The sequence below is a fragment of the Tachyglossus aculeatus genome, chromosome 14, assembly GCF_015852505.1.
Source record: "Tachyglossus aculeatus isolate mTacAcu1 chromosome 14, mTacAcu1.pri, whole genome shotgun sequence".
Classification (NCBI taxonomy): domain Eukaryota; kingdom Metazoa; phylum Chordata; class Mammalia; order Monotremata; family Tachyglossidae; genus Tachyglossus; species Tachyglossus aculeatus.
The window spans coordinates 3,603,333-3,623,220 of NC_052079.1; the positions used below are offsets into that span (position 1 = coordinate 3,603,333).

The following is a 19,888-nucleotide window of genomic DNA, read 5'->3' on the forward strand; positions in this document are numbered from 1 at the left end:
ATAGCAGACTAGCGGCAGAGCCAGGATTAATGATGGCATTTATTTATTAAGCGCTTACTATGTGCAAAGCACAGTTCTAAGTGCTGGGGAGGTTACAAGGTGATCAGGTTGTCCCACGGGGGGCTCACAGTCTTAATCCGCATTTTACAGATGAGGTAACTGAGGCACAGAGAAGTTAAGTGACTTGCCCAGAGTCACACAGCTGACAACTGGCGGAGCTGGGATTTGAACCCATGACCTCTGACTCCAAAGCCCGTGCTCTTTCCACTGAGCCACGCTGCTTCTCTGTTGTACTCTCCCAAGTGGCTAGCACAGTGCTCTGCACATAATAAGTGCTCAATAAATACCACTGATGGTGATGGTAATACTTCACTGTTGGAGATAACGCCACTGATCATATTTTAACAGGAATGCTTTCAAGTTAAATGTTAATACATTTGCATTTTCTTCTTTTAAATCACTACAGATGTTCAGGACGACCAGGTGGTCGAAACTGTTTACAGAGATAGGAAGCGAGAATTACCTTTGGAGCTCATAGTAGAATTGACTGAGGAAACATTCAACGCTACAATATTGGGGACATCTGCCAGCATTGTATTATTCTATGCTAGTTGTGAGTGTGCACCTTCACATTATGCTAATTTCATTGAAGATGGTAAACGTTAAACCAAGAGGAGATATATTTCTTACAGCGTAGGAGCCATATGTTAAAGTCACCGTATTTTGGTGCTAGCAGTCCTCTGGATAGACTAGGCGTACAGAAATGGTTCATAACTGAAGAACTGATTCTGAATCTTTCATTGCTCTCAAGAACTTAGAACTTTCAAGTGAATAAGGTATTGAAATAAGTAGTTCAAATGTAAGGGTAGCATCTTATCAAAATAAAAATTATAGGACAATTTGGAAAATTCACTATTTGGAAAACAGACGATTCGTTTTTTTAAAATGACATCAGATTTTTTAATGAACGAAAGTGAGTTTAAGAATAGCTTAATTTTACTTGCCAATTTGACAAAGGGGAAGGCCTCAACAAAAAAATATTTTTGGGATGGAAGCGACAGTTTGACAGAAGGCCACAAGAGATTACAGTTCTTTTCCTTTTATGTTGGGATTACAAAAAGCGAGTTGGAGACATCAAGGAGTTTACTTAAGTCAAACACCGTGTATAAAATCCAGAATTACTCAAATGTTGTTTTTTTACTTGCAGGGGAAGCTGTGTCCTTGGCATTTTTGCAGTCCTATGTAGATGTGGCAATTAAATTAAAAGGTAAAGTGCCCCGGTGGGCATTCTCAGTCATTTCGGAGTTGCAAATTGTTCTAAAACATCTCACTCGGGGTGGTCTGCAGGCCTCTTACCACAGTCTGTAAGTGGCTTGTCTCCCCTGATAGGTGTGGTAGGGAAGTAAAGACTCTGGAAGGGCAGTTAGCTCCTCCCTCTGGATTTCTTGCTTTTCTAATAATAGTAATTATGGTATTTGTTAAATGCTTACTATGTGCCAGACACTATTCTAAGCACTCCACTGCTATCACAGTGTTTGAGACTTTGTTCACCTTGCCCTCCTGGCTAGCATTATGTCTCCTTTCAGTCTTCTTGTTACCCTGCTGTCCTCTATCCTTAAATCTCTTCTGACCTGTTTGGTGTTAAGGACATAGGTATGTTGAGGTTGATGGTGGTTGACACCTGGTGCAGGCGTGACTTTTTGCTTGATGGGGGTATTTCCCCATGCTGACTTTCTAATTCAGGAACACATTTTGGGGCATGAGAGGAAAAGATGCGGTTGAAATTTTAGCGGGGGCCTTAGGCTTCTGGAAAATGTCGTTCCCAAGTCTCAGGTGCTGCTCAAATAAGTTTCCCATTTCCCCTGCTGTCCCTGACCTCCATTCCCTTTCCATTAGGGGTCTAAACATTTTCACGGCCAAACTCTGGTACATTTTCCCTATCCCTCCTCTTTTTGCCCAATATTTTTGAATTTTTTCTTTTATATCACCTGCTAATTTATCTCCTTTTCAGCTTTTGCCTTTCTCTTCCTGCTTTTACGTAGTTCTTTAGTGATTTGGCCCAATTTTCACTCTTTGTAGCTTTTTCCATTTTCACCTCCAGTATTTTAAGGGATCTCAGTTTGGTCAATTTTGACAAGCTGTTTTCCTTTTTCTTCTGTACTGGAATAATTTATTCCTGAGCCTATAGAATTGTGCTTTTGAAGATAAGCTGACTTTCAAGATTTCCTTTGTCTTTTAGACTTTCCTTCCATTAGATCCTTTCTGCAGCACAAAACCTGTTACATTTTCTTTCTCAAGGTCCATTTCCTTCATCTGACCTTCTTCCTCCCTTCCCTTGGGATCTTGGAATCGATCATTTTGTGATTGCACTCCAATCAAGGCATCTGTCCTACTTGATGTCTCTACTTTTGTACGAAGAAAATGTCCCTAAAGCAATAAAAAAAACCTGTGCAATTACCTGCTTTAATTACTTTTTAAGTAATTAGGTAGTTTTTAAAATTTAAATGATATTTGTTAAGTGCTCTATTGCCAGGCACTATTGCCAGTGCTGGGGTAAACACAAGCTAATCAGGTTGGACACAGGCCCTCGTGGGGCTCACAGTATTAGTCCCCATTTTACAGATGAGGTAAATGAGGCACAGAGAAGTTAAGTGACTTGCCCAGGGTCACACTGCAGACAAGTGGCAGCGAAGCAGCGTGGCTCAATGGAAAGAGCTTGGGCTTTGGAGTCAGAGGTCATGGGTTCAAATCCTGGCGCCGCCAATTGTCAGCTGGGTGACTTTGGGCAAGTCATTTCATCATCATCATCATCAATCGTATTTATTGAGCACTTACTGTGTGCAGAGCACTGTACTAAGCGCTTGGGAAGTACAAGTTGGCAACATATAGAGACAGTCCCTACCCAATAGTGGGCTCACAGTCTAAAAGGGGGTGACAGAACAAAACCAAACATACTAACAAAGTAAAATAAATAGAATAGATATGTACAAGTAAAATAAATAAATAAATAGAGTAATAAATATGTACAAACATATATACATATATACAGGTGCTGTGGGGAAGGGAAGGAGGTAAGATGGGGGGATGGAGAGGGGGACAAGGGAGAGAGGAAGGAAGGGGCTCAGTCTGGGTAGGCCTCCACTTCTCTGTGCCTCAGTTACCTCATCTGTGAAATGGGGATTAAGACTGTGAGCCCCCCGTGGGACAATCTGGTCAACTTGTAACCTCCCCAGCGCTTAGAACAGTGCTTTGCACATAGTAAGCGCTTAATAAATGCCATCATAAAAAAAAAGTGGCAGAGCTGGGATTAGAATCCAGGTCCTTCCGACTCCCAAGCCCTTGCTCTTTCCACTGGCCCACACTGTCTGTTAGGTCGTTGTGGGTATACAGGTAATGATAATAATAATGATGATGACATTTATTAAGTGCTTACTATGTGCAAAGCACTGTTCTAAGCGCTGGGGAGGTTACAAGGTGATCAGGTTGTCCCACGGCGGGCTCACAGCCTTCATCCCCGTTTTCCAGATGAGGTAACTGAGGCCCAGAGAAGTGAAGCGACTTGCCCAAAGTCACACCGCTGACAAGTGGCGGAGGCGGGGTTTGAACCCATGACGTCCGACTTCAAAGCCCGGGCTCTTTCCACTGAGCCGCGCTTCTTCTCTTTCATCTCTTTTCATCTCTTCTCCCTTGCCGGATTAGTAATTACTAGGAGGTGGGAATTCTATTTTTTTAATGTGGCCTTCAAGAATCTAGTTTAGCTATTCACTCAGCAGATGTTACATTGATGGAGACCTGTTAGATTGAGTTCATTTCAAACACCTTGGGAAATACTGGAGAAAGATCAGTGCCACAGGGTGGCAGCAAGTATTCATTTTTTTTTTCCATTTTCTTCCAGTATTTCGGGCTTGTAGGATGCAGGGGACATGCTTTAGTAAGGAACAGAAATAAGTAGCATGTGTAGTGGTTGGAATTTCCCTTTCGTAAACTTAATATATATATTATATATATTTATATTATATTTATATAATATAATATAATATATAATATATTATAATATAATAATAATATATAATATATAATATATAATTTATATATATATTTATGTATATATATAATGGCATTTATTAAGCGCTTACTATGTGCAAAGCACTGTTCTAAGCGCTGGGGAGGTTACAAGGTGATCACGTTGTCCCACGTGGGGCTCACAGTCTCAATCCCCATTTTCCAGATGAGGTAACCGAGGCCCAGAGAAGTTAAATGACTTGCCCAAAGTCACACAGCTGACAATTGGCGGAGCCGGGGTTTGAACCCATGACCTCTGACTCCAAAGCCCGCGCTCTTCTCCACTGAGCCATGCTGCTTCTCATTTAATACATTAGAAAGTACATTTGTTGGAATTTCCCTTCAGTAAACTTAATACATTAGAAAGCACACTTGTGCTCATAACAATTTCTTATGAACAACTTACAATAGTAAACGTACTGTTTTCCAATTTAATAAGTACTGTATTGAGTTCCCTGAAACTTCAGAATCTTTTATTTTCTTTAGCTAGAATAACCGTTTTTTCTTTTATTTAGGAGCACCTAGCATTATGCTATTGAGAGTAAACTGTGGACACTGGTCTGATGTTTGTACCAAGGAAAATATCACAGAATTTCCCCTTATAAAATTTTACCAGAAAGGAGAGAAACCAGTAACTTATACTGGCATGTTAGGAACAGAAGATGTACTAAGATTCATACTGCTGTAAGTATAAGATACATGACTGACTCCTAAAGATGTTCTAAAATACAGAGGAAATGTGATTATTTGTGATTGAATACTCCTCTTTGTCTGGCTATACCTTCTCATTCTCTTTTGCAGGCTCCTCCTCTTGACTCCCTCCCTATATATATATATATACTTGTGTGTGTGTGTGTGTGTGTGTGTGTGTGTGTGTGTGTGTTTGTGTTTCCTTCAGGACTCAGTTCTACGTCCCTTTCTAGTTTCCATCTATACTCCTATTCGTCTGGTTATACCTTCTCATTCTCTTTTCCAGGCTCCTCCTCTTGACTCCTTCCCTATGTATGCATATATATATATATATATATATATATATATATATATATATATATATATATACACACACGTGTGTGTGTGTGTGTTTCCTTCAGGACTCAGTTCTAGGTCCCTTTCTAGTTTCCATCTATACTCACTTCCTTGGGCAACTCATTCTCTCCCATGGCCTCAACAATCATCTCTACCCAGATGATTCCCAAATGTACCTCTCCAGCCCTGACCTCTCTCCTTCTGTGCAGTCTCTCATTTCCTCCTGCCTTCAGGACACCTCTACTTGTATGTCCCACCAACACTCAAACTGAACACATCCAAAGCGGAGCTCCTATTCTTCCCTCACAAACCTTGTCCTCTCCTTAACTTTCCCATCACTGAAGGCAACACCACTACCCTCCCTGTCTCAAAGCCTGAAACTTTGGCAATTTCCTAGACTGATCTCTCTCATTCAACCCACATATTTAATCTGTAATAAAACCTGTCATTCAGCCTTCACAGAATCTCTAGAATCCCATTCCTCGCCACCCAAACTCCTACCACGCTGACCCAAATACTAATAAAAATCCCACCTTGGCTACTGTGTCAGCCTCCTCGTTGACCTCCCTGCCTCCCCTCTCTCCCCACTCCAGTCCATGCTTCACTTTGCTGCCCGGATCATTTTTTTAAGAAAATGTTCAGTTCGTGTCTCCCCACTCCTCAGAAACCTCTAATAGTTGTCCATTCATCTCCTCATCAACTAGAAACTCCTTACCTTCCTTTCTAAGACTTTCAGTTGCCTCTCCCCCTCCTTCTTTGCCTCAGTGATCTGCTACAACGCAGCCCCCACACTTCACTCCTTTAAAGCCAATTTATTAACTGTAACTTGATCTCCTCTATCTCACCATCAACCCCTTGCCCACATCCTCCCTCTGGCATGGAACTCCTTCATATCAGATAGATTTGTTTATTCAGTCATTTATTGAGCGCTAACTGTGTGCAGAGCACTGTACTAAGCGCTTGGAAAGTCCAGTTCGGCAACAGATAGACAATCCTTGCCCAACAATGGGCTCACAGTCTAGAAGGAGGAGACAGACATCAAAACAAGTAGACAGGCATCAATAGCATCAATATAAATAAATAGAATTATAGATATATTCATTCATTCAGTTGTATTTATTGAGTGCTTACTGTGTACAGAGCACTGTACCAAGCACTTGGAAAGTCCAGTTCGGCAACAGATAGGGACAGTCCCTGCCCAACAACGGGCTCGCAGTATAGAAGCAGCGTGGCTCAGTGGAAACAGCCCGGGCTTGGGAGTCAGAGGTCATGGGTTCTAATCCTGGCTCCGCCACTTATCAGCTGGGTGACTTTGGACAAGTCACTTCACTTCTCTGGGCCTCAGTTCCCTCATCTGGAAGATGGGGATGAAGACTGGGAGCCCCACGTGGGACAACCTGATCGCACTGTATCCCTACTAGCGCTTAGAACAGGGCTTCGCACATAGTAAGCGCTTAATAATAATAATAATGATGGCATTTATTAAGCGCTTACTATGTGCAAAGCCCTGGGCACAACAAATGCCATCATTATTAGTATTATAATCTCTCCACCCTTTAAGTCATACTAAAATCACATCTCCTACAAGAGGCCTTCCCAGACAAGGCCCTATTGAGAGCTCACCTCCTCCAGGAGGCCTCCCAGCCAAGCAGATGGAGCATGAGTCTGGGAGTCAAAGAGGACCTGGGTTCTAATCCCGCCTCCGCCACCTGTCTGTGTGACTTTGGGCAAGTCACTTCACTTCTCTGGGCATCACTTACCTCTGCTGTAAAATGGGGATTAAGACTGTGAGCCCTAAGGAGATCTCACCTCCTCCAGGAGGCCTTCCCAGACTGAGCCCGCTCCTTCCTCTCCCCCTCCTCCCCCTCTCCATCCCCCCCAACCTTACCTCCTTCCCTTCCCCACAGCACCTGTATATATGTATATATGTTTGTACATATTTATTACTCTATTTTACTTGTACATATCTATTTTTATTTTATTTTGTTAATATGTTTGGTTTTGTTCCCTGTCTCCCCCTTCTAGACTGTGAGCCCCCTGTTGGGTAGGGACCGTCTCTATATGTTGCCAACTTGTACTTCCCAAGCGCTTAGTACAGTGCTCTGCACACAGTAAGCACTCAATAAATACGATTGATTGATTGATTAAACCCTCATTTTCCCGTTTGCCCTGCTTCTGCATCACCTGTACGCTTGGATCAGTAACCGTTAAGCACTTGATATTCACCCACACAACACTTATGTTCATATCCTTATAATCTCCCATTTCGCCTGATTGTGACGTATTTTAACATCCGTTCTCCCCTCTAGACTGTAAGTTCCTTTTGGGCAGGGATTGTGTTTGCCCACTTTATTGTTCTGTATGCTACCATTCATTCATTCATTCATTTGTACTTATTGAGTGCTTACTGCATGCAGAGCACTGTACTAAGCGGTTGGGAGAATACAGTGCAACAGTGAACAGACACATTCCGTACCCACAACGAGCTTACAGTGTAGAGCTGTACCGTTTACCAAGCATCCTGACCACCACCTTCAACTGTTTGCTGTCCAGTGGCTTCTTCCCCACTGCTTTCAAACATGCTCATGTCTTCCCTCTCCTAATAAAAACTCTCCCTTGGTCCCACGAGTCCTCAACCTTCCTCCTACCATTCCTCTCCAAACTCATTGCGTGAGTGGTCTACACCTGCTGTCTCAAATTCCTCTCCTTCATTTCTCTCCTTGATCCCCTCCAATCTGGTTTTCATCCCCCTCACTCCACAGAAACCGCCCTCTCAGAAGTCACAAATGTTCTCCTTTTTGCCAAATCCAACAGCCTCTATTCCTTTGTAATCCTCCTCAGCCTCTCAGCTGCCTTCAACACTTTCAACCACTCCCTTCTCCTGTAATCATTATCCAACCTCACTTCACTGACACTGCCCTCTCTTACCACTCATTCTTTCGTGGGCTCCTCCTCTGCCTCCTGCCCCCTAACTGTAGGTAATAATAATAATAATAATAATAATAATAATAATAATGATGATGGCATTTGTTAAGCACTTACTATGTGCAAAGCACTGTTCTAAGCGCTCTGGGGGATACCAGGTGATCAGATTGTCCCACGGGGGTGCTCACAGTCTTAATCCCCATTTTACGGATGAGGTAACAGGCTCCGAGAAGTGAAGTGACTTGCCCAAGGTCACACAGCAGACATGTGGCGGAGCCAGGATTTGAACCCATGACCTCTGATTCCAAAGCCCATGCTCTTTCCACTGAGCCACATTGCTTCTCAAAGAGTCCCTCAAGGTTCAGTTCTGGGTCCCCTTCTATTCTCCATCTAGACCCACTCCCTTGGAGAACTCATTCCCTCCCTTGGCTTCAACTCCCACTTCTGTGTGGGTGATTCCCAAATCTCCATCTCCAGCCCTGATTTCTCTCCCTTTCTGCAGTCTTGCATTTCCTCCTGCCTTCAAAGACATCTCTACTTGGATGTCCCGTTGTTACCTCATACTTAGCATGTCCAAAACAGAATTCCTCATTTTCATTCATATTTACTGAGCACTTACTGTGTGCAGCACACTGTGCTAAGTGCTTGGAAAGTACAATTCAGTAATAAAGAGAGACAATCCCTGCCCACACTGGGCTATCTTTTCACCCAAACCCTGTCTTTCCCCTGATTCTCCCATTACTGTAGACAGCACACCATCCTTCCTGTCTCACAAGGCTGTAACCTTGGCATAATCCTCAACTCCTCTTTCTCATTCAGCCCGCATGTTCAATCTCACTAAATTCTGTCGGTCAAACTTTCACAACATCGCTAAAATCCGCCCCTTCTTTTCCATCCAAAATGCTAACGTTAAACCAAACACTTATCCTATCCTGCGTCGACTACTGTATCAGCCTCCTTGCTGACCTCCCTGCCTCCTGTCTCTCCCCACTCCAGCTCGTACTTCATTCACTCTGCTGCCCGGATCATTTTTCTGCACAAAACATTCAGTCCATATTTCCCCACTACTCAAGAACTTCCAGTGATTGGTTGCTCTTCCACCTTCTCATCAAACAGGAACTCCTTACCTTCGGCTTTAAAGCACTCAATCACCTCGCCCCCTCCTACCTCACCTTGCTAGTCACGTAATACAGCCCACGTAATACACACACTTTGCTCCTCAGTGCCTACCTACTCACTGTACCTCTATCTCGTCTATCTCACCGCTGACTTCTCGCCCACATCCTATCTCTGACCTGGAATGCTTTCCCTTTTCATATCCGTTAGATAATTTACTCTCCCCGGCTTCAAAGCCCTCCAAGAGACCTTCTCTGACTAAGCCTTCATTTCCTGTTTGCCCAATCCCTTCTGCATCACCCTGACCTGCTCCCTTTATTCATCCCAGCCCCATCCCCACAGCTCTTATATACATAACATAATTTATTTATATTATTGCCCGTCTCCCCCCTAGGCTGTTAGCTTGTTGTGGGCAGGGAATACGTCTGTTATATTGTACTCTCCCCAACGTTTGGTGCAGAGCTCTGCACACAACAAGCGCTCAGTAAATACGATTGACTTAGTACGGGGCTCTGCATGCAATATGCGCTCAGTAAGTACCACTGATTTATTGATTGTAAAAAGTTTATACAGTGAAGAAATGGAACTGGAAGCCCTCCATTGCCAAAAAGCACACAAGATTTTTTTGGTACATGGATGACTTTCAAAACTCCTAACCCTTTAAATGTGAAAAGCAATCGTATAATCACCTGACTGTGATTTGTGACTTTTTAAAAATCCTCTTATGCATATTGGAGTGATATGGGAAGGAGATAGATGGAAGGAGTTTGTGAGGTCTTTGGAACATCTCATTTCATATAAGTCCAGAAATAGGAGAAAAAATGAACCTGCTATTTAAATTCAGGGACTTTGTCGATATTAAGTCCACCTTCCTTGTTATTTTATTTTTTAACAAGTTGAAACATCTTTTTTAAAACCCATCATTCAGCAACAGGCTCTCCTGTCCACTGACGATAGGCAGTATTGAAGAAGCTGAAGAATATCTAAGTGGGAAGTCAGATACCGATTTGACATCCTATTGGAGTGTATCCGTTCTGGGACTATTTAACTCAAGCATGACAGAAGGTAAAAACACAACTTGAAATTTCACAGAGACACGAGATGTATTTTTAAAAACTCTCTGTTTCTTATTTTAGAACTGAATGACTATTTCCTTACCTGAAATGCAGGCTCTTATAATAATAATTGCTTTCAGGGTGCAGGCTACCTATTGATATTGCACTCCTCTACGAAAGTCATTCACTGTTCTTGGTGGGTGTTTGTTGCTTTCTGACATAGCGTTTTGTACATAACCACCTTCTTAAAAATTCAGTTTCTAGTTGGCATTTCAGAAAAGTCATCTCGTTTTCCTTTGTATGTCTTTTCCTCTCCGGTCAGGTGTATCGTTGTTATCAGTGGTATTCATTAAACGCAGATTGGGAGTAGAACAGGGCTGGTAATAATAATAATAATGGCATTTATTAAGCGCTTACTATGTGAAAGCACTGTTCTAAGCGCTGGGGAGGTTACAAGGTGATCAGGTTGTCCCACGGGGGGCTCACAGTCTTCACCCTCATTTTACAGAGGAGGGAACTGAGGCACAGGGAAGTCAAGTGACTTGCCCAAGGTCACACAGCTGAAAATTATTTATTTATTTATTTTATTTGTACATATCTATTCTATTTATTTTATTTTGTTAGTATGTTTGGTTTGTTCTCTGTCTCCCCCTTTAAGACTGTGAGCCCACTGTTGGGTAGGGACTGTCTCTATATGTTGCCAATTTGTACTTCCCAAGCGCTTAGTACAGTGCTCTGCACATAGTAAGCGCTCAATAAATACGATTGATGATGATGATGATGACAATTGGTGGAGCCGGGATTTGAACCCCTGACCTCTAACTCCAGAGCCCGGGCTCTTTCCACTGAGCCACGCTGCTTCCCAGCAGCTGGGTAGCTGGGTTACCCCCAGCCTAGGGAAGGAATTGGAAGTCACTGCTCTTCCATTTCTATACCACCTCGGTCCTTCTGTGGGGGCCAGTTTTCCTGAACCAGCCAGAATGCTAATAATTGTGGGTCTCTTTAAGTGCTTACTATGTGCCAAGTACTGTTCTAAGCACTGGGGTCGATAAAAGTTAATCAGATTGGACACAGGTTCCAGACACTTCAGTCCATCTGTGGGAGCAAATTTTCCTGGCCAGCCATGAGGCAAGGGCAGAGATTAAAACTCCTTCCTAAGACCCTTCTCTTTTCTCAACCCTGTCCAGGGTGTCTTCCCAACCTGTGGACCCCATCTTCAAGTTTCACCACTGATCACATCGAGGGGGATGGATCTTATTCAGATTTCTTTTTTCAAAGTAGTTCTCCACTTGTGTTCTAGGTGTCACTCTCTCCTTGCTAAATTGTGCCCTATTGTTTTCATATTTCCAGTTTTAATCTTCACAAGTTGTATTGCTTTTATTCAGAATAAAGTACTTTTGGATTATGAGCTCCCTTCTTGTAGGAGAGACCCCCTAAAGGAACCTGGTCCCTTTTTCTCACTTGAAAAACAGAACCTCTAAATGAGCCATTGGATTCCTAATAGCGATACTTGAAAACCAAAAAACCCCTCTGTTTTATAAAGAGCTCACCTCCTGCAGGAGGCCTTCCCAGACTGAGCTCCCCTTTTCCTCTCCCCCTCCCCATCCCCCCCGCCCTATCTCCTTCCCTTCCCCACAGCACCTGTGTATGTTTGTACAGATTTATTACTCTATTTATTTTACTTGTACATATTTACATTGTACATATTTACTATTTATTTTGTCAGTGATGTGCGTCTAGCTTTACTTCTATTTATTCTGATGACTTGACACCTGACCACATGTTTTGTTTTGTTGCCTGTCTCCCCCTTCTAGACTGTGAGCCCGTTGTTGGGTAGGGACCGTCTCTATATGTTGCCAACTTGTACTTCCCAAGCGCTTAGTACAGTGCTCTGCACACAGTAAGCGCTCAATAAATACGATTGAATGAATGAATGAATTATAGCTTTTGTCTTTTCGCCCCCTTAAACTGTAAGCTCCAGGAGGACAGCAGTCTTGGATCTTTGGGTAAACTCTCCTAAGCACTTAGTACAGTGGCTTTGTACCTAATAAATGCTATTGATAATAACGCTGAAGACCTCTATTGCTGGACTGCACAATTTAAAAGAGAGCAGATACTTATCTTTGTATAACTGTGTGTTTATAGCAAAAGAAGCCTTCATTGAAGCAGCGAACAGCCTGAAAGGATATGCCATTTTTGGAATCTATTCTAAAGAAGATGCTTTGGTCCTGTAAGTTTTTCTGTTTACAGTTACCAAAAACATAATCAAATAATACAGAATATGTTTGAGACTCATCTCCACACACTCACAAACTGGGTGTGAAGACATAGGGGCAGTCGATATCACATTGGGTGTTGATGAGTTCTCTTCCGAAGGATTGGGAGTGTTTTAGCTGCCATGGTTGATGTCACTCAAAGATGTCCCTTAGCAGCAGGGTCCATGATGGGAAGGGAGTGAGGCAGCATGGACTCAATGGGGTTATGCTTCTCCTGGAATTCCTCAAACAAGGGGCCTGCCCTTGGAGTCCTTCCCTCAGTCCGGAATACAGGCCCTCTTTCTCTCTTTCCTTCTTTCTCTCTCTTTCCCTTTGGAAGTCAGAAAGGACCTACGTTCTAATCCCAGCTCTGCCATTCGTCTGCTGTGTGACCTTGGAAGTCAGCAATTATCTCTTAGTCTAAGAGATGTTTTCCCCCATTGTCTTTCCCCATTTTGTATTTGGCCTTCTCCACAGATAGTCTACCTTGCTGTTCTCCTTATTGAACTTCATTCTGATGCCAATCACTTCTCCAGTTTGGTCACTTTGAACTCTACTTTTGATCTTCCAAAGTTCTGGCCACCCCTTCCCGTCTTGGAACTTTCTGCAGACTGAATGAGTGTGGTTTTAGTTCTTTTATTCCGGTCACTGAAGAAAATATTGGTCTCTGGGGATAGAACCAGTTATCCTGTGGATCATTATCTCTGTCCCTCCAGGTTGATATGCTGATTCTTCCCTTTCTTTTCTCTAATGCTCAGGATATAAGGTTTGTCTTTAAACAGTACTTCCTTTTTCCCTAGGTCCAAAAAATATGCTGTGACTCTTCCAGCGCTGCTGCTTGCTAGACCCCGAGATGGCCAAATAGAGAGCATTCTGCTCTCTAATCCTAGTGCTCAGGATATAATTCAAACAGTCCAAAATGCATTATTGGAAGTCTTTGTAAGTATACAGAAATTAGAGATGTTTTTGATGTTGTGGAGAAAAGTTCTCGTTGTTCATTCTCGGCACCCTGTCCATCGACCAGAATTTGTCGACAATATCAGGCACACGACTTTGATCAGGAAGGTGAAATCCAATAGGACTTTGTGCATATCTAGTGTTGACTGCTACCCAGGGTTTATTAAGCACTGCTGAAGTTGCGGAGAATTGGATCAGAGGTCCTAGTTGCGTGTCACTTCTTTGGGAGTGAGGGAAAGAGAAAGGGAGAGAGGGAGAGGGAGAAAGCTACTTGGGAATCAAAGGTGGCCCCTTTGTTGAAGAAGGTTGGGGGATTTTATCCCACCAGGCTACAGGGTGATGTATAGAAATGGTCTATTACACTTTACAACAAACTACTCACCTGCAGTTCAGGGCTCTGAAAAGTTTTTCCAAGTGACTGGATTTGCATTTGAATTCGTTCCCCAGTTCATTCCCCTTCCATTCCTTTGCACTTCTCCCTCTCCCCAAATCTATGTACTCTCTCTTTCTCTTGTACTAATTCTCATTGTAAGCTGCAGAGTTCTAGTGCATCAGTATTTTAAAATGTGTTTTTACTGAAAACCAAAACACACATGATTTCCCTTTTTCCCTGCCAAAGTTAATCCCCGGGTTTGTTTGGGTTGTTTTGGGGGCTAGAAGAAAGTTTTAGCTAGTTTAGCTATTCAAACAGTATTAAAATACCATAAATACCATTGCATTTTTGAAATGGCTGCTTTGAGGTATTAGGATAACAACAGATCTTTGAGTGTGTCTAATTACCACCTGTGTATTCCCTCCCAGTAACTAGTTCAGTGCTCTGCACACAGTAAGCACTTAATAAATACTACTCCTCCTTCTCCCCCTCCTCCTTCTCAAACTTCAAGAGAAAGCCAGATGAGACGAGTTCTAGCCCAACATGTTGAACTGTGTTGTACTATGTGTGTCCGTAACATCATATATGTCACGTTTATTTCTGTCACTTCCAGATCTGAGGTACTTTTTGAGCAAATAGAGTCTCAAATTTTAATATTGAAATGTTGATGCAAGTAATCCTCTTTAGAAAATTGCTAGTTACTAACAGTATAGATTTGGGTTTGAACGGAATGGATTACAGTCAGTAATATCTTCGAACACTAGAGAAATAATGAAAAGCCTCTAAAATGGAAACATATACTTAAGCAATAAGCTTTTTTAGGGTCGCAAAAGCAGGTGTAGTTTTCAATTTTATTTAACTAAATTATCCAACTTAAGTTACCTATCTTCCTAACTACCCCTCCTATTTTTTAAAATTTAACAGCCAGAAATCACAGTGGAAAATCTTCCCACCTATTTAAGACTTCAGAAGCCATTACTTATTTTGTTTAGTGAAGGCAGTTTAAATAAAGAGGATGAAAAAGAAATGTTGAACCTCGTAAAACAAAAATCCCTAGAAGACTATACCCCTTGCTGGTTAAACCTGTAAGTATGTTATGGAACATTTTGTTTTCTTAATGTAGCTGTGTCAATCACTTTGAAGAAAAAGTTATGGTTATGAATTGTTAGACCTTTGTTAAGGAAGCAATGGGGAACATATAGCATGATACTATTTTCCTTTTTAAAAAATCCCACATTCCACCATTCACAGATGCCAGGTGAAATGTCCTTAACTCGTGGGAGAAAGGCATTTGTGTTGTATTGGAACAAAAATTTGGGACATTGTGTGGGAAGTATTTTCTGAGGAAAAACTTGTGTGCCATGCCGTCTATATTGAATAGGTTTATTTCTGTTCTTTGATTATCCCTGATCTACAACCTTTTCCTAATTCAGTTAGTTGAGGTTTTATTTTGTGATACGAGATAGTTTCAAGGATAAACAGTATGTTTTTAAGTTTGTAAAATGAGGGGAGAAGGTATTGACTGGCTAAATTTAAAGAAAATCATATGAGCTAGTTGGCCTTCTTTCTGCTTCTTGGCCAACCTTTGGAAAGGAATAATTAGCCCTGGGAAGCCTCTCTAATTTTGGACTGTGGCCCTGATGTACTTGGCTATCTTTGCCAGAAAGGAAGACACTGTCCCCTTCTTAAGAATGAATTTCCTGATTTGCTATTAACATTGCTGGTGAGGAGTCCGCTTCTTGTTAGCAGCCATAAATGGTCTCCAGGAGAGCTTTATTACAACTCTCATTTTTGGGTGGTATTCTGCCAGGACTTCTTGCTAATTGCTATCATTCTCCTCATTTTCATTGTCTTCGAAGTTATCGATACACATATTTAAATGTTGTTTTTATAGCAAAAATACTCCTGTGGGAAGAGGAATCCTGAAGGTATATTTCAACCATCCTCCGGCCCTACCACTTCTTGTTCTGGTGGATCTCCCGTCAGGGGGCCAAGTATTTGCGTTTCCTTCAGACCAGACTTTTACTGAGATAAATATTTTGTCATGGCTAAAGAAATTAGAAGCTGGACTAGAGCATCCCACCAGTAAGTATGAACATTTTTTTTTTAAGAATACATTACTTGCTGCTGTGCTGTATATACTTTACACAGAGAGCTAATGAGGATGTTGGAAAATCCATTTTTAGTTTACCTGTTGATACCATCAACCTTAATACTTAGGGATTAATTGCACTTTGCAGAAGATATTCGTGGAATCTTCGCCCAAAATGTTGTCCAGAGCCAGAGTATGTCAAAGGCGATCAAAAGTATCTGGTGAACTGAGGACAGCTTAGACATAATTTCGGCTACACTGGCCAAATCAGCACAGGTCAAGTGTTGTACAGGTCACAAAATGTCAGGCTCCAGGTTGGAAGTGGTTTCCTTCCTTCCTATCCTCCTGTTTTGGACAGAATTAAGGCTGACAGGGTGAATGTTATAATTAAACCAGGCATTTTTTTTAAATCATAATTTCTAAGGTACCCTTTCCAAGGTCTTTTCTACCAAATTATAATGACTGGATTCCCAAGATTACTTTTTGTCATTTTTTTTTTTTGTTGGAGTGCTGTTCATTTTGATATTTTCAGCAGAAACTTCTAACCATTGACTCGCATGCTAAGGGAGTCATCATCTCTCTCCTTGTAATTTATCCAGTCTTCCTTGTCCACCCATATTATATTCTCTGTTCTTTCTTACTGTGCCTCATTTCAACTCGTGTGTCTCTGACTCTTCCTTTCTCCTGCTCTTCCTCCTGGCTGGACCTCCTTCTCCCTTCAAATCTGCCAGATCATGCTCCTCCCCATCTAGATCACATCTCCTACACGAGGACATTTTCCCTCATCATTTTCTCCCAAATTGTATCCCACCCTCGTCTCCCGTGATTTATGTCCACCCTACTACCACTTAGGCAAATCTCAGTACACCTATATATCTCGATTTACATGCTCTACTGTTTATGCTCCTATTCAGTCACCTCCCATATTTCCCTTCTCTTCTTCCACCTATCTGTAAATGTATTTTGTCAGATTGTAAGCTTCTTGAAGGCAGGGACCATGACGTCCATCTCTTCTTATACCATACCAAATGTTTAGTGCAGTGTTTGGCGCAAGTAGGTACTCTGTCAAAACTTATTGGTACTGAAGGTACCATATTTTCGGTAATTGTAGTAACCGGAATGGTGAAGGTAGTATATTTAGTGTATCACTAAATATAAGTAATAAAATGTAAGTAGCTTTTGAGTATCATTGTTGTGGGGTTTGGGGTTTTTTTTATAATTTTTACAAATATTTGTTTTTAACATCTGCATGTGTTACTGAATATTTTATCCTACATTTTACTAATGATAACCCAGGCAGGCAGGATTTGTGAGTTGCCCAATTCTCCAGCCAGATGGAGAACTCGGAGTAATGTAGACCTCCAGACTTTTGCACTATGCTCAGATGGCTAGGCTGTGTTGTGCATCATCAAGATCTGCTAGGGAGATTTTGCAGGTAATTACTAAGACATAACTCAACTCTCTGGCCCAACAATTACTGGGAGACTGAAATGGAAATTTCCTTGGTACAAAAAGTAACGAACCCTTATCTGTCAGCCTCATGGGGAACAAGGACTGCGTCCGACTTGTTGATCTTGTATCTTCCCCAGTGCTTAGTACAGTGCCTGGTACATAGTAAGTGTTTAAAAATGCCGTTATTATTATTTATTATCACCACTGCTCCAACTCAAACACCTATTAGGGTGTAAGCTCTTTGTGGCCAGGGAATGTGTCACATACAAATTACATATTACAGTGGATCATATCCACAGGTGCTCAGTAAATACCATACCATATGATACTATGATTGTGACTTCTATTACTGTGCAGTGGATCATATCCACAGGCGCTCAGTAAATACCATACCATATGATACTATGATTGTGACTTCTATTACTGTGCAAGCGTTAAGGTACTTGGATTATCTGAACTATCCCCTGATATTTGTAGAAACTGTTCCTTTCTGAACCTGGACTATTTCTTGTTTGAAACCATGAACTCTGGCATTTCAGGGGATAACTAGGCATGCCATAGCCATAACCAATGGAGTGTTTGCCATTATGGCTAAATTACTAACCCATGACCAACATTAAATTCACTGTGATACTTTGGCCCACTCCCAAACACACAGTTTATGGCTCAAATGCAACTGGGCACGTCCTGTTAATGAAAGCCATCTATTCCTATAACGCCACGTTGTTTTTAAATGAGAAAATGCGGTCACGACTGTGAAATATCGCTTCGAATAGGAAACTGGTTTTGATAAAGCCTTCCCTCCTTCAAATATGGTTTTCTAAAGAGAATGAACCCGGTTCTTTCAGGGTGTAACTCCTTCCTGTTTGTCTGGACACTTTGGTAGACACTCTTTCTGAGCAGAAGGGAGCTGTTTAATTCATTTCAGTGTTCTTCCTAACTGTACATCATTTTAGCATCTATTTGTCTGTTTCCTCAGTAGATTGCAACCTTCTCAGGTGCAAAGATTGTTTCTACTGCTTCCATTGTACTCTCTTAAGCCTTTGGTGCAGTGCTGTACCCACAAGAAGGCACTCAGTAAATACTTTCGACTTTCCAGAAGTCAGTAGTAAAACTCTAACTATATCCTTCTCCCAGCAACTTTACCTGATGACGAGTGGAAGCCTCCTCTTCCTGCTTACAACTTTCTGAGCAGGATGGATGCCATGATCCTTCAGGTGCCCACACAGAGTGCTCCTAGCTGTAGGAAAACAACCGATCCGCAGGAGGAGACAGAGGAACAATACGAAGACAAAGCAACGGGCAGAACTGAACCGATCGAATCCATGAGGATAAAGCGTCGGGAAAGAACCAGATGGTTTAAAGGCGTAGAAAAGCAGACTAAGCATCACACCGAATTGTGATATTTAGAATTGACGGGCGGCATTCCTGGCAGTTGACACATTTTAAAATATACTCTTTTTATATAAGTGTCTTTAAACTGTGGGGCAAAAAGTGTGTGTATGTGTGTGTGTGTGTGTGTGTTTCTAGAGAGAATAAGTGCAATAATTTAATTCAGTTCCAGTCCCCGGAATGGGCTGTGTTATTACAGGCAACATGGGATGTTATAAAATAACCGTATTAATCTCACAATCATTAAGTTTGGCTTTCAGGTAAGTGATGGTTGGAGGTATTGGAAATATGTGTTTGACAGTTAAACTGATATTTTAAAAAATATGCACTTACTGATATGTAGCTATCTGGATAGGATTTAGTGTCACTAGTTAAATTTATTATCATCTCACTTAATCATTAAGTTTGGCTTTCAGGTAAGAGATGGTTGGAGGTATTGGAAATATGTGTTTGACAGTTAAAATGATATTTTAAAAAAGTATGCACTTACTGATATGTAGCTATCTGGATAGGGTTTAATGTCACTAGTTCAATTTATTATCATCTTAATCATTAAGTTTGGCTTTCAGGTAAGTGATGGTTGGAGGAATTGGAAATATGTGTTTGACAATTAAACTGATATTTTAAAAAATATGCACTTACTGATATGTAGCTATCTGGATAGGATTTAATGTCACTAGTTAAATTTATTATCATCTCACTTAATCATTAAGTTTGGCTTTCAGGTAAGTGATGGTTGGAGGAATTGGAAATATGTTTTTGACCATTAAACTGATATTTTAAAAAATGTGCACTTACTGATATGTAGCTATCTGGATAGGATTTAATGTCACTAGTTAAATTTATTATCATCTCACTTAATCATTGTTTGGCTTTCAGGTAAGTGATGGTTGGAGGAATTGGAAATATGTTTTTGACCATTAAACTGATATTTTTAAAAATATGCACTTACTGATATGTAGCTATCTGGATAGGATTTAATGTCACTAGTTAAATTTATTTTCACGGTTGGGTAGGATTAAATATCAATAGCTAAACTGATTATCATGGTATTTCTGAAAAATGATTTAAGAAATGGGAGGTTTTCATGAAACCTCTCCAGGACCCAAAATTCTTTACATTAAAAAAAAATCTGATTCGAAGTAAGCATAGTGAATTATTCACTGCTCATGCCCAATTTAAT

At 41.3% G+C, this 19,888-nt stretch overlaps 1 protein-coding gene across 5 annotated transcripts in view; it reads left to right on the forward strand.

Moving 5' to 3' along the window:
• TXNDC16 (thioredoxin domain containing 16) overlaps positions 1 to 19,648 on the forward strand; it is a 68,697-nt gene extending 49,049 nt beyond the window's left edge. For all 5 annotated transcript variants that reach the window (XM_038756824.1, XM_038756827.1, XM_038756826.1 and 2 more), the window contains 9 exons: positions 467 to 613; positions 1,208 to 1,267; positions 4,578 to 4,746; positions 10,058 to 10,194; positions 12,330 to 12,414; positions 13,240 to 13,378; positions 14,694 to 14,854; positions 15,664 to 15,854; positions 18,451 to 19,648. In XM_038756824.1, the coding sequence (XP_038612752.1) occupies positions 467 to 613; positions 1,208 to 1,267; positions 4,578 to 4,746; positions 10,058 to 10,194; positions 12,330 to 12,414; positions 13,240 to 13,378; positions 14,694 to 14,854; positions 15,664 to 15,854; positions 18,451 to 18,716 (1,355 nt within the window). In that variant the 3' untranslated portion in view covers positions 18,717 to 19,648. The remainder of the gene's footprint in view (positions 1 to 466; positions 614 to 1,207; positions 1,268 to 4,577; positions 4,747 to 10,057; positions 10,195 to 12,329; positions 12,415 to 13,239; positions 13,379 to 14,693; positions 14,855 to 15,663; positions 15,855 to 18,450) is intronic.
• The last annotated feature ends 240 nt before the right edge of the window (positions 19,649 to 19,888 follow it).